The sequence below is a fragment of the Ursus americanus genome, chromosome 33 (genome assembly GCF_024610735.1).
Source record: "Ursus americanus isolate L20-20 chromosome 33, mUrsAme1.1.p, whole genome shotgun sequence".
NCBI lineage: Eukaryota > Metazoa > Chordata > Mammalia > Carnivora > Ursidae > Ursus > Ursus americanus.
Window position 1 is genome coordinate 9,382,572 of NC_142159.1, and position 13,703 is coordinate 9,396,274.

At 36.2% G+C, this 13,703-nt stretch overlaps 1 protein-coding gene across 11 annotated transcripts in view; it reads right to left on the reverse strand.

The window, feature by feature from the left end:
• EPB41 (erythrocyte membrane protein band 4.1) overlaps positions 1-13,703 on the reverse strand; it is a 189,843-nt gene that overhangs the window by 75,469 nt on the left and 100,671 nt on the right. For all 11 annotated transcript variants that reach the window (XM_045782662.2, XM_045782668.2, XM_045782673.2 and 8 more), the window contains exons 5-6: positions 9,576-9,618; positions 2,491-2,566 (exon numbers count right to left, since the gene is read on the reverse strand). In XM_045782662.2, the coding sequence (XP_045638618.1) occupies positions 2,491-2,566; positions 9,576-9,618 (119 nt within the window). The remainder of the gene's footprint in view (positions 1-2,490; positions 2,567-9,575; positions 9,619-13,703) is intronic.

Consider the following 13,703-nt stretch of genomic DNA (forward strand, 5'->3'; position numbering starts at 1 on the left):
GCAACAACAAAAACAAGATATAGAGAAAGGGGAAGAAAAGGGGAGTGAGAGGGAGAGAAGGAGGGAGAAAAACAAGAGAGATTAAATAAATATGAGGTAATATTAATAACTGCTCAATCTAGGTAGTGGCTATATGATCGTTCATCATACTATTATTTTTACTTTTCTGTGTGTTTAGAATTTTTCCATGTAAAATGTTGAAAAAGAAACCAACAACAAGGCAATTGTTCCGAAGGCAATTTAAAAAGAGGAAGTTCTACTCTAAGAGAGTAGATCTTAAAAGTTCTCATCACCAGGAAAACCATTTTTGTAATTATATATGGTGACAGTTGTGAACTAGACTTATTGCGGTAATCATTTCATAACATATGCAATTATTGAATCATTATGTTGCACACCTGAAATTAATACAATGGTATATATCAATTGTATCTCAAAAACAAAAAAGGAAGAAAGAAAAGAGGTAAAGTTGGGAAAAGTCTGAAGAAGGTAAATTAATATTTTATTGAGTACATTAAGTACCATATCCACATAAATTATCTCAACTAATTTTCATGAAAAAACTTGCGAAGTGGGTATCATTACCAGATTACAGATAGGGAGGCAGCTTCAAAGACTAAGCTTGCTCAATGTCATACAGTAATAAAGGCTGTTTGGCTCCAAAATTGGACTCTTTCTATCATGCTGCTTTGCCAAACGTGTAGATACTGTCCTTCGTATATAAAGATGACATTATTGACACATTTTTTACTAGGGTATGAACAGTTTCAGTTCTTTTCCCTTCAAGATGGGCTAAGTTGCATGTAGCCTTCCACACGCTATCATCCCGTAAGACTGATTCCACCCATGTGCTAAATTATCAGGGATTCAGACTGGGGTTCAAACTATTCAGTAGAACAAACGGAGTGCCCCTACATCCGTTAGACACTCACCTCTGTCAGCATCCCATTTACACCAATGATCCTGACCTCCTTAGCACTTTTTCTAGCTGAGTTGACCAATACAGACTGTTTTACCAAACAGGAAAGCTGGGAGATATGATGAAACTGAAAATTCCTGCATTGATTAGAATTATGTCCTCGTTTTGACCATAATAAGATGTTGAATAGTGTAGGTATCAAGAATCGCTTTTGAGGGGCGCCTGGGTGGCACAGCGGTTAAGCGTCTGCCTTCGGCTCAGGGCGTGATCCCGGCGTTGTGGGATCGAGCCCCACATCAGGCTCCTCCGCTGGGAGCCTGCTTCTCCCTCTCCCACTCCCCCTGCTTGTGTTCCCTCTCTCGCTGGCTGTTCCTATCTCTGTCAAATAAATAAATAAAATCTTTAAAAAAAAAAAAAAGAATCGCTTTTGCTGTCTACGATTAGTCACTATATACATGTTTTTTTTTTAAAAAGAGAAATGCCAACCAAATCACACGGATCTTAAAGTCCTCTAAAATGTAGGTAATTAGCAAGAACCTAAGGGATTTGTTTTGTTTTATATATAACCTCCATGAAGAAAGAGGAACAAGAAGCAACTCTAAGAGACAAATATTACCTGAGAAAAAGAAATAACCAAAACAATTTTCTTTCAGGCAGAAATGGCATCTCAACTTTAAGCATGTACTAAGGATTAACTAGACAAAGAATAATTTTTTTGAAATTACCGTACTTAACAATCAGACTTAGAGTTTACTTAGGCTACTCCCTTATTTTGAGAGATCTGAAAACTGAGGTACAGAGACTGTATATATGTCCCAAGTCAAACAGTGGACAGGAAAATCAGAATTAGAAAGCAGTTTCTCAGCAACCAACAATTCCATTTAACGAACATTTGCCAAGCACCTACGACGTATAAGAATCCATGCAAGGTGTTATGGATATAAATATGTATAGTAGCATCCTTTACAATATACTGCTTTTCCAATTTCTTTTTTTAAATTAATATTTATACAGAACCCAATAAAGGCCACTTTCCTAAAATCAGGAAGTTGTTTTCAAAGAGTACAAGATTTATTTCATAAATTAAGTGGGCTTAAAAATTACTGGGGAAGATTCAGTTCGTGAGGATTATGGACCTAATCATACACTTTAAAAGAGAGATCAGAAGAAATAATAACACACGCATGAAATAATAATTCAGACTTCAGACCGATACCAGAAAACAAGGTAGGGAAGGAGTATTAAAAAGAGAAAGTAGTAGAGCTATTTTACCACTTATATTTTTGTCTTGCCCTTTGGAGGGCGTGTGGTTTATAGGTGCCCTGTACACAGCTTGGCATCGTACCCATGATAAGCAAGGTTAATTCCCCTGCCAATTTCCTCCAGGCACGTCACAGATATATGAGGCTTTCAGGCTCACTTATTTACAAACTTGCCTTGAAGTGACCAGATGCTTACCTTCCTAAGTTTAATAGCACATCATTTTTCTTCAGTTCTAAATAGAAAAATTCCCAGAGCTCATGCTAATGAGAATTACTTATTATATATTTAACTATTAATAAATTATTTACCTTGTTATATCTTCTGTTAACTGTGCTGGGTCAGGTGGATAAAACTTCACATTAAATGTGAAATTCCAGGGGACACCTGTAAAAGTAAACACAAAAAAGAATTGTATGCTTATACCTAAGTTTCTGGTTGTTAGGAGTACCTAAAATATTCAAAGTTTTCTTTTTCCTGAGGTTTTTAAAATAGTCTCATGCTTTGTGGAAAAATCTGATTTTTATTAAAGAAAGAAAGAGTTATTTAGAACCATTTAAGAGAGTTTGAAAGGGTTTTTTTTCTTTTTGAGCTCTGTGTTAAGTAATTGATATAAAAAGCTTGATAACACCTAGAATTGGTGGGGGAAATAAATAATTATCTATTGCTGATATGAGTGTAAATCGGTACGACACTAAGGAGAACAATTTGACAATATCAAAACATAAAACACATATATTCTTTCACTTCCCAATTCTATTTCCATAAATGTGTCTATATATATGCTTAAATGTGGTCAGAATAGTGTACATATAATATATTGCTTGTAATAGCAAAGGTCTGGAGACAACCTAAATAGAGATTTATTTGGCAAGAGAAGATATATTTCCAAGATACAGTGTTAGGTGAAAAAATATTGAGGTTAAGAACAGTAGATATAGAAAGCAACCATAAGGGGCGCCTGGGTGGCTCAGTCAGTTAAGTGTCCCACTCTTGATTTTGGCTCAGGTCATGATCTTGGGATCACATGAGACAGAGCCCTGCATCAGGCTCCTCATTCAGCATGGAGTTGGCTTGGGATTCTCTCCCTCTCTCTCCCCCTATGCCCCTCCCCTCACTTGTGCTCACTCTCTCTCTCTCTCAAATAAATAAAAATTAAATTAAAATTTAAAAAAGCAACCATGAGCATTGGAGGGCAGAAAGAAATATATGAAATATAAGATATACATGTTAGGGTATATGCCTAGACAATCCTTATAAGGTTATATACTAAACCACTTACAGTAGTTGGGAAACTAGAAAGGGGAACTTCTAGAGAAGAAAATGGAGAAGAAAGGGAAAATAGGATGGAAACCTCTTTTCACTGTATACTCTTTTATACCGTTTGAATTTCGTACATGTACTACTTATTAAATATAAACATATAACTTTTTTAAAGGATAATCTTTGTCTCCTCCCACTAAAATGCAAATTACTGAGCGTAAGAACTTTTTTTCTGTTTTATTTGGTGTGTATCCCTACGGTCCAAAACAGTGCTTGGTAGATCATAGATGCTCAAGAAGTATTTGTTGAGTGAATGAATGAAATAAAGTAACTGATCTCACAGCATTGTTGTGAAGGTCATATAAGGATGCTACAACTCCGGGGCGGGCGAGGTGGAGGGGGGGGGGAGAAGAACTAATGTATTAAAATCATACATTAATACAGATCCACCAATGACCTTATGTTACTAGACCTAATCAAACGAAAACAAACAAAAAACCCCTGTATTCTGGTTGAATGTTTTTCTCCATTTAACCCAAAACAAGGAAGTTTAACTGTATTAGAAATAACCATATCTGGGGCGCCTGTGTGGCTCAGTCAGTTAAGCGTCTGCCTTCGGCTCAGGTCATGATCCCAGGGTCCTAGGCTCGAGTCCTGCATCAGGCTCCTTGCTCCGAGGGGAGTCTCCTTCTCCCTCTGCCCCTTCCCCCAGCTCATGTGCTCTCTCGCTCTCAAAAAAAAAATAAATAATCTTTAAAAAATAATTAAAAAAAAAAAGAAAAGAAATAACCATATCTAAACAGAAATGTCCCAATTAAAGGCGCCTGGGTGGCTCAGTTGTTAATTAAGCATTTGCCTTCGGCTCAGGGCATGATCCCAGGGTCCTGGGATCGAGCCCCACGTCAGGCTCCTCCGCTGGGAGCCTCCTTCTTCCTCTCCCACTCCCCCTGCTTGTGTTCCCTCTCTCGCTGGCTGTCTCTCTCTCTGACAAATGAATAAATAAAATCTTAAAAAAAAAAAAAGAAATGTCCCAATTATTAACTCTTTTACTTTTATTAACAACAATTGTAAGAAGAGGAGCCCAAATTTTCAGTTCCTGTTCTTTTCCATGTTAAGAGATACGAGTCTGGCATTTTGCTAATGAAAATATTCAGGTTCACTGCAAGCTAGCTCAGGATTCAATGCAATAGAGATACTAAAAAAGTTAATCATTTAGAATTTAAAAAAATATTAAAGTTAAGCTTTCGTCAGTGACTCTTTCTAGAATAGGATACATATAATTAGTAATACCTTACGGAGAATATTTAGTGGGGGGGGGAAGGTGGCTAGAAAAGCTCTAAAAAAATCTTAACATTAAAATTTCTGCCTTCTAACTCAGCAGCATTTCAATGACATTCCCACCAAAGCGCATAACCTGAAGACTCACATGCCATGAAGAAAAATCAGACACGTTCAAAGTGACCACCTGTAAAATAACTAGTCTGGACTCTTCAAAACTATCAAGGTTATAAAATACTTTAAAGACTCAGGAACTATTCCAGATCAAAAAAACTAAAGAGATATGCCTACTAAATGTAAAATATCAGTGTAGACTTTCTTTTGCTACAAAGAATATTATTGGGACAACTGATAAGGTCTTGTAGGTTCTCAATGTTAATGCTAATTCTGTGCTTTTAATAACTATTATAGCTACATAAGAAAATTCCTAGGTTTTAGAATATTTTAGGGGTAGAGAGGTATCATGACTGCAACTTAGTTTCCTTTTAATTGAGGTGAAATTCACGTAATAGTAACCATTTTAAAGTATACAATTCAGTATATTTAGTGTACAATTCGGTGGCATTTAGTACATTCATAATTTTGTGCGACCATCATCTCTATCTAGTTTCAAAACAGTTTTGTTTTGTCTCCCAAAGGAGACTCTGTGTATCCATTAAGCATCACTCCCTCACCAAGCCCCACCTCCAACCCTTGGCAACCACTCCTCTGTTTTGTTTCTGCGGAGCTACATATTCTGGATACTTCATATGAAGAGAATCATACATGACGTGTAACATTTGGCTACTTTCACTTGGCATAGTGTTTTCACTGTTCATCTATACAGAAGCGTGTTTCAGTATTTCTTCCCTTTTTTAAGGTTGAGTAATATTCCACTGTGTGTATGTATCATATTTTGCTTACCCATTATCCATTGATGGACGTTGTTTCTCCCTTTTGTCTATTGTGAATAGTGTTGCAATGATGCAACTTTAAAATGGTTCAGGAAAAAAAAACCTCTGTGTATATGTGTGTGTGTGTGTGTGTGTGACTGTATAGATAGAGAAAAGACGACAAAGCCAATGGAGTAAAATATTAACATTTGAGGAATCTGAGGAAAGGATATTCAGGAATTCTTTGTTGCATTCTTTCAACTTTCTGTTAAGTCTGAAATGATGTCAAAAAATATTTTAAATTAATAATTGAAAAAATTCCTGCCTTCTGAGGACACAGGAAACTAGGAATTCTCATTTACTGCTCCTGGTGGAGAGGTAAACTTACAATCAACATAAAGGAGAGCAATTTGGCAATATCTGGTAGAACACACCCTACGATCTAGCACTTCCACTTACAGGTATAAATCCTCAATCGAGTGTTTTTTTAAACTGTGGATCACGATCCATTGAGAAGTCAGCTTAGTAGGTCAAAAACAGCATTTGAAAAAAATGAAATAGAATACAAACCAAAAAAAAAAAAATCAGAGGATAACCCTCATAGTAAAGATTAAGAACTGCTTTGTGAAATTTTCTTTTCAACTGAGATGAAACTCAAAAATTACGTTGAGTAAGAAAAGCAAATCACAAATGATTAACTACTATATAATTAAATTTACATGATGTTCAAAAGGTAAAATAGTATTTTTAGGTATACATTCATAGGTAATAAAAACTATTTCAAAAAACAATGAAATCATTTACACAAAATTCAGGAGAGTTGTGACCCCTGCAGGGAAAGGAGAGGAAGATGTGTTTATAACGGGTACACCTGGACTAGAGAATTTTTTAAACATAATTTGTATAAATTATATATCTGTATTTTTCAGTATATATAGAAGGTATAAGGATTCCTTCCTTCCTCCCTCCCTCTTCTTTCTTCCCTCCCTCCCACCCTTCGTTCCTTCTTTCCTTCCTTCCTTTTCTTTCTTTGAAGGTATAAGGACTTCCTGCTTTTGGTCTGTACTATTCCAGAAAGGGGCAGAGGTGGACAGCCATACTGAGTAGGGGAGATCTCTCTTATTCAGAACCAAGGGAATTAAGCTGGGAGGAGAGAGAGAGATTGATAAACCTCTGAAGAAGGTTCAAATGAATAAATGGGTCTGAGGGAAATTTCAGAAAAACAGACAAGGCAATACTCTCTATGGTATATAGGTATGGATATATAAGAAAAAACATAAAAACATGGACTGAATCACGCCAAATTCATGAAAACAGATTTCTATGGCTAGGGAGAAAAGAGGCTAAGACTAGGAGGAAAACAAAAAAGACAAAAACCTTACCAGTACTGTTCTATTTTAAATTTAAAATGTTAACAGGTTAATTCTGGGTGATGTGTATATGGGCTACTTGTTACATTAGCCTCCATACTTTTCTATATGTTTTTAATACGGAAAAGCCTTTCTAGTGAATATCTATTTCAATTTTAGATATTCATATTTTTTTATTCTACTTCTAGGAACTTACCTACAGGAACATATATATGTATGCGCTTATATAAACATTCACTGCAACTTGTTTGTAAGAGCAAACTATTGAGAATAACCCAAAATGTCCATCAAAAGGACTGCTTACATATATATTGTGCTACAACTATGTAATCAAGAAAATTTTTAAACAAAATAAATTTATATGTGTTGATACGAAGAATACTCCAAATTGTGTTAAATAAAAAATACTGGTTGCATATTTATATTAAATACATATAGAATATACCTATTAAATACATATTTATGTAAAATATACATAGTAAAATATAATATGCATGTAAAATATATATGTATTAAATATATATTTATATTAAAATATGTGTATGTCTATGTACACTCATATGTACTCATGTACATATGAATGTACTCATGTACATTCCGGAAAGAACCCAAGGAATTAAGGGATGGGGTAGAAGGACACTTTACCTTGCATTAGATTCATCTGTATCTTTTAATCTTATTCCACATATTTATATCACCTATTTAAACAAATTTTTAACTATATATAGCATAATACATAATGCATATATAATATAATGCAATACATAAAATATAACAATGTACAATAGTCCCCCCTTAGCCATGGTTTCACTTTCCCATGGTCAACCACGGTCTGGAAGCAGATGACCCTCCTGATGTATGGTCAGAAGATCAATAGCAGCCTAAGACTAGGTTCACAATGCCTGCGTCATTCACCTCCCTGTGTCTCATCGCATAGCATTTTATCACATCACATTATCGTAAGAAGGGTGAGTGCAGTCCAACAAGGTATTTTGAGAGAGAGACCACATTCATATTAACTTTTATTATGGTATATTACTGTAACTGTCTATTTTATTATTAGTTATTGTTGTTAATCTTAACAGTGATTGCATCTAGAGGATAGAATTTAGGGGCCTTTTACTTTCTCCATGATATATTTCCATAATGTTTAAATTTTTCACAATGGGTATATATTATGTGTGTGACGAAAAAAATTTTTTTAAAAAAACAAAATCTTTGCAAGAGATAAAAGTCGATCTTCTCTTTGGCTTAATGAAATGTTTACATTTTGATACCCTATTTAAGTTTGTGCTACAGACAAGGTGTTCCTTTCCCATGTTAAAGGAAGGGTTTTTAATTATTTTGTGATTTTTTTTTTAATGACAAACACTGGTTCTTTATCATAGCAAGGATTTTTTCTATAGCCAGAGATATAACCTACTAGATATTCTTCTCCACTCCATAAATTCTGCTTTAACTTTTCTTCCTAACTAGTCTTCTTGTATAATCATTTGTTGCTGAATAATACTGAATATTAAAAGAATTTTCATTGAAACGGACTTGGAGTTATATTCTTCTTGTCATGCCTCAAATATTCCAAAAATGCATTGTTCTTACTTGCATTTTATTTTATTTTTTACTTATTATTTAGTATTTATTTTATTTTATTTTTTGCTCTGACTTGCATTTTAAAACAACATTTTATAAGCAAAGAACAAATATGGAGAGTTGCTAGTCCAAAGGAGTATCTTGTTTTTCTTTCTCAAGAATATAAATTATAAAAAAGGTCTAAAAGAAAACATTTAACCACAGCAAGATTGTAAGATTGTTTTCTTTTAAGAAACAAATGAAAAATAAAATTTGCTTTCAGGTGATAGAGTTAAAACTTACTAACCGTGATGAAAAATCTCTATTGCAGTTCCTAAAAGTTTCCTTAAAAATAAACTAAACTAAAAGGACATTTAGTCATAAACAAGGAAAAAGAGTCTCTACACCTTAAGCTGGCCCTTTGGGCCTGGAGCTACAAAATACTAATCTACGTTTTATTCGACCTAGAAATATTTATCTCAGGAGAGTAGTCTGAGCAGGGGTACAACAGTAATACATACTAGCGGGCTTGGCGTTAAGAGAAAAGCCACAACGTCAGAGGGTCATTGGCAAGGAATTCTCGTTTTCCTACTAACAGAACAACTGTTTGGAAGAAGATTGTTGGAAATGGACAAAAAGAACTACTGAGAAGAAAGCATGAAGAAGGTTAGAATGCAACAGTCCAGAACAATTTAAAAGGACCAGGACCAGGGACCAAACTCCTTTGAGAACTGACTCCCACATCCTTTTCCTCTTCTCATCTTTGTTCTTCTCAAACTTGTCTTTCTCAATCATTCCAATCTTCCCCAATTTTACCTAGTTGTAAAGAAAAAAATCAAGATCTGCCCTACATCTCAATCGTGTCCACCTCTGCTGTATCTTTCTATCATGGAATCTCCTCCTTCCAGGGGAAGGCTTTATCTCAATTTCAGAGCCACCTGCCATAGCCAGAATTTTAAAGTGACTCATAGCCAGAAAATCGGTGAAAATCCTCTAACCCACTAAAAGAAAGAAAGAACTATAAAAAGGACTATATTCACTTACCACGAACCTGCTTTTTTATTTCTTTGGCAGAATCCAGCCATGTCTGTAAAAAGAAGAAAAGGCATTCACACACAGCTCCAAAACACACAAACCACAGAGTACCAGAGCAGGATTACTGACCATTTTCGAATAGATTCTCTTGGTCAGTCTCCATTTCTGATATTCTCCGCATTAATCTCACACAGCATAGTAAATGTGAGCAGACAAACAGGGGGCCAGACGGTCAGGCTTGAATCCTAGCTCCACTACTTCCTAGCTGAGTGATTTTAGACATCTCTGTATCTGTTTTCTCATCTACTAGAGGAAATTAAAATGAGATACCAGTAGTACTGCCTCACGTATAGACTTATTGTGAAATTTAAATGAGTTAATATATGTCAAGCTTTTAGTAAACAAGAAATGCTAAATAAGCACTTGCTATTTTTATCATTCCATAACGAGCAGTAGAGATATAACCAGGATTAATTAACATCACCCAGATCTTATTTTTCCCTCCAATTCTGACCTCCAATCTCATTTAAGTTTTCTATGTCAACAGCATCTGGTACACGTTTCATGCTCAGTTAATATTTACTGGATGAATGATTATGTCGTTTTCCCTGACTACTCTTGCCCACGCTAACCTTTCCTTTTACTGTTCTCCAACCCCCCTTAGAGTCTACAGACCCATTAGGGCAGGGGTCTTCAATTCATGGTGGACCATGAAAAATAATGGCACTTGGAAAGAGCCTCACCATTAACATCTTTGGCAGGCTCCTTGGGAAATGTTTAAAGACAGAAATTTCTAAATTAAATTGTTCAACATATTTTTATTGATATAAGAGACATACAGAAACATACCTAAAACATCAGTGCATAGATCAATAACTTATCAGAGTGAACACATTAGTTTACCATTGTCAGCACCCAGGAACCCCCGTCCTGCTTCCTCCCAACCCCTCTCCATTCCCTCCTCCAAAAGGTTTAAAACTGAATTTTAGTGATATTTAGAAAAGGAGAGTAAAGTACCCCCTCCTCATCCTCTATCAACAAAGACAAAAGGCACAAGGTTACCGTTCTATCTGCCCTGCCCAAGAAATGAACTTAAATTCCACAATCTTATATTCGATGATCTACTACTTTAACTGTTTTATAAAGTAGTCATCAAAACAGACAATAAGCACAAGAGTGAGGATTAATTTCCTTTTCTCTTCCCTTTCCCCACAATTAACACAGAAGATTAAGAAATGTGTTAAAAATATACCGCTTAATATAAAATTGTTCCTTACACTAAAAACTAAGCACACACTTGTTTAAGCCCTGTCAGAAAGGCAGTAACCCTCATTTCTCATTATGATTAAAGAACTTTAATTTGTTGCAGGTCCAAAGGCAAAAGAAGACTTCAAAAGCACCAATTAATAAGTTTCATGGAACCTCTGAGAATCATCATTTATACCACGCAACCCAGAACTCTTAACGGACTACTTTTTACTACTTTGGAATGAAACATCTTTCACCATAATGAGGCAACTCTATATTTTCCACTATTTTTTAGAGAACTCTCCCAAGATAACCTGAAGCTATCAAGTTTCTTACAGGGATTTTTCAGCCATTCTATGACACATAAGGAGGGCAAACCCAGATTTCTGTCAATCACACGTGACTCCAAGGTGTAAGTGACTTTATAGAACAAATTACTATTGCTTCCGTATCTGGTCCTCCAAATCCAAATATAAAACCATGTGTTCAAAATAATAAAGATCAAGGTATACAAGAATAGGTACTTTTATGCTTGATTTAAATGATTCAATACACAGCATTTTTATTTAGCCACCAAATATTTGAGGAATGCCCCCATGTGCTGGCACTGTAGTTTCAAAAAAGGATTTAAAAATAGCACTCGTCCTCAAGGAGCTGTCAGTCTAATGGAAGAGGTGATGACTATCAAATCAACAATTGATTAGTTTGTTCTAGGTGTTGACAGTAATGTGTGAGAGCGCTCTGATGGAGCATAGGGTGTTCTAGGAGCACAGAGGAGGTGCACCAAAATGGACTGGGGATAAGAGGCAGTTAGGAAATGTTTCTCAAGAGAATGTTTGGGAGACCTAACCTACGTCTTCATGGACTAACAAGAGTTAGCCAGGCAAAACAGAAGAGGGAGTAAATAAAAAGGCAGGGGGTATAAGAGAACATGACACATCACAGTTGCTCCATGTAGGTGAGCATAGCTGGAACACAGAGGTGAGGAGGGGAGATACAAAATGGAAGAGAATGGCAAGGGTCAGATCAGGGGGGACACAGTATTTCACCGCAAGAAACTTGGACTTTATCAAGTTCCAGGCGAGGGGAAGCCATGGAAGGATTTAAAATAAAGGAGTGACATGACTTAGGGGAAGCAAGACTCTATAAAGGGAGACCAAATGAGGGGCTGTTGTTGAGAATGATAATTGTGGTACAGGAGAGGATAATGGTTATGGATACAGGCTTTGAAGTCCGACAGTCTTGAGTTCTAATCCTGTCTCAACCTGTCTACCACTTACTAGCTATGTAACCTTATATAAGATCATCTAAGTCTCAATATTCTTATATATATAATTGGAATGAAACTACCCTCCTCGGGGTGCATGGGTGGGTGACTCAGTCAGTTAAGTGTCCAACTCTTGATTTCAGCTCAGGTCATGACCTCCAGGTCCTGGAATCGAGCTTGAGGATTCTCTCTCTCTTCCTCTGCCCCTCCCTCCACTCTCTCTCTCTAAAATAAATAAGTAAACCTTTTTTTTTTTAAAACCTACTCTCCTCACAGAGTTTTTATGGATTAAATTATTTGATGTACATAAAAAGCACATAACCAGCACTCAATAAATTGTGCTGTTGATCATCAAAAGGGCTTGCTAGGATGAAGTCTATGGGACAGAAAAGATGTGCATTAAAAGACATATACCAAAATGTTCCTAACAGCAGTATCCTTTTTTTTTTTTTAAGATTTTATTTATTTATTTGACAGAGAGAGAGACAGCCAGCGAGAGAGGGAACACAAGCAGAGGGAGTGGGAGAGGAAGAAGCAGGCTCCCAGAGGAGGAGCCTGATATGGGACTCGATTCCAGAACCCCAGGATCACGCCCTGAGCCGAAGGCAGACGCTTAACGACTGCGCCACCCAGGCACCCCCAGCAGCAGGATTCTTAAAAGCCCAAACTATATACAAGACAAACATCCGTCAATAGTAGAATATACAGTGTGGTATAGTCAGACAATGAACTTTTATACAGAAATGAGAATGAATGATCAACTGCTACTCACAACATGTATGAATCTCAAACACACAATACGGAACAAAATAAAAGAAGCCAGACCTAAGAGAACATATGTATGATTTCATTTTTACAATGCAGTTTAAAAACAGGCAAAGCTAACTGATGGTGATAGATGTCAGGAAGACATCTGTTACTTTTAATGGGTGGGGTGGGAGTAACGATTGTTAGGGGATGGAGGTAGCGACTGGGAGGGGGCACAAAAGGGGATTCTGGAGTCCTGGTAATGTTTATTTTCTTAATCTTGGGGGTATTTACACAGATGGGTTCACTTTGTAAAAATTCTTTGAAATATGCATGTATGTTTTACACACTTTCCTGTATTACGATAGACTAATAAGCAGTGAGGAACTAGAGATAGTTATATGTAAACTAATTTCTCAAGAGAATGGTTTTGAAGGAGAGGTGAAAGAGAAGGTTATGGCTAGGGGAAAGAGACAGGAATTAACTTATAAAGTAACAAAATATTGAGAGGACAAAAGTTATAGAACTGTATCTTATTAGGGATCTTTTTTTTAAGATTTTATTTATTTATTTGAGAGAGAGAGCGTGCACACGCACGAGCAGGGAGCCCCATGCAGGACTTGATCCCAGGACTCTGGGATCATGACCTGGGTTGAAGGCAGGCGCTTAACCGACTGCGCCACCCAAGAACCCATCTTATTAGGGATCTTAAGATGCCCCCAAAATACCAATTCTGGATAATCTTCTGGTTTCTATTTGAATACGTTCTGTTGCAAGGATTCCCCCCCCCTTTTTTTTTAAGGATTCCTTTTAAGGGTCCGTTTTGCTGAACATTTTTTGTGTGTTAAATAAATCAACATTTTATTTATTTATTT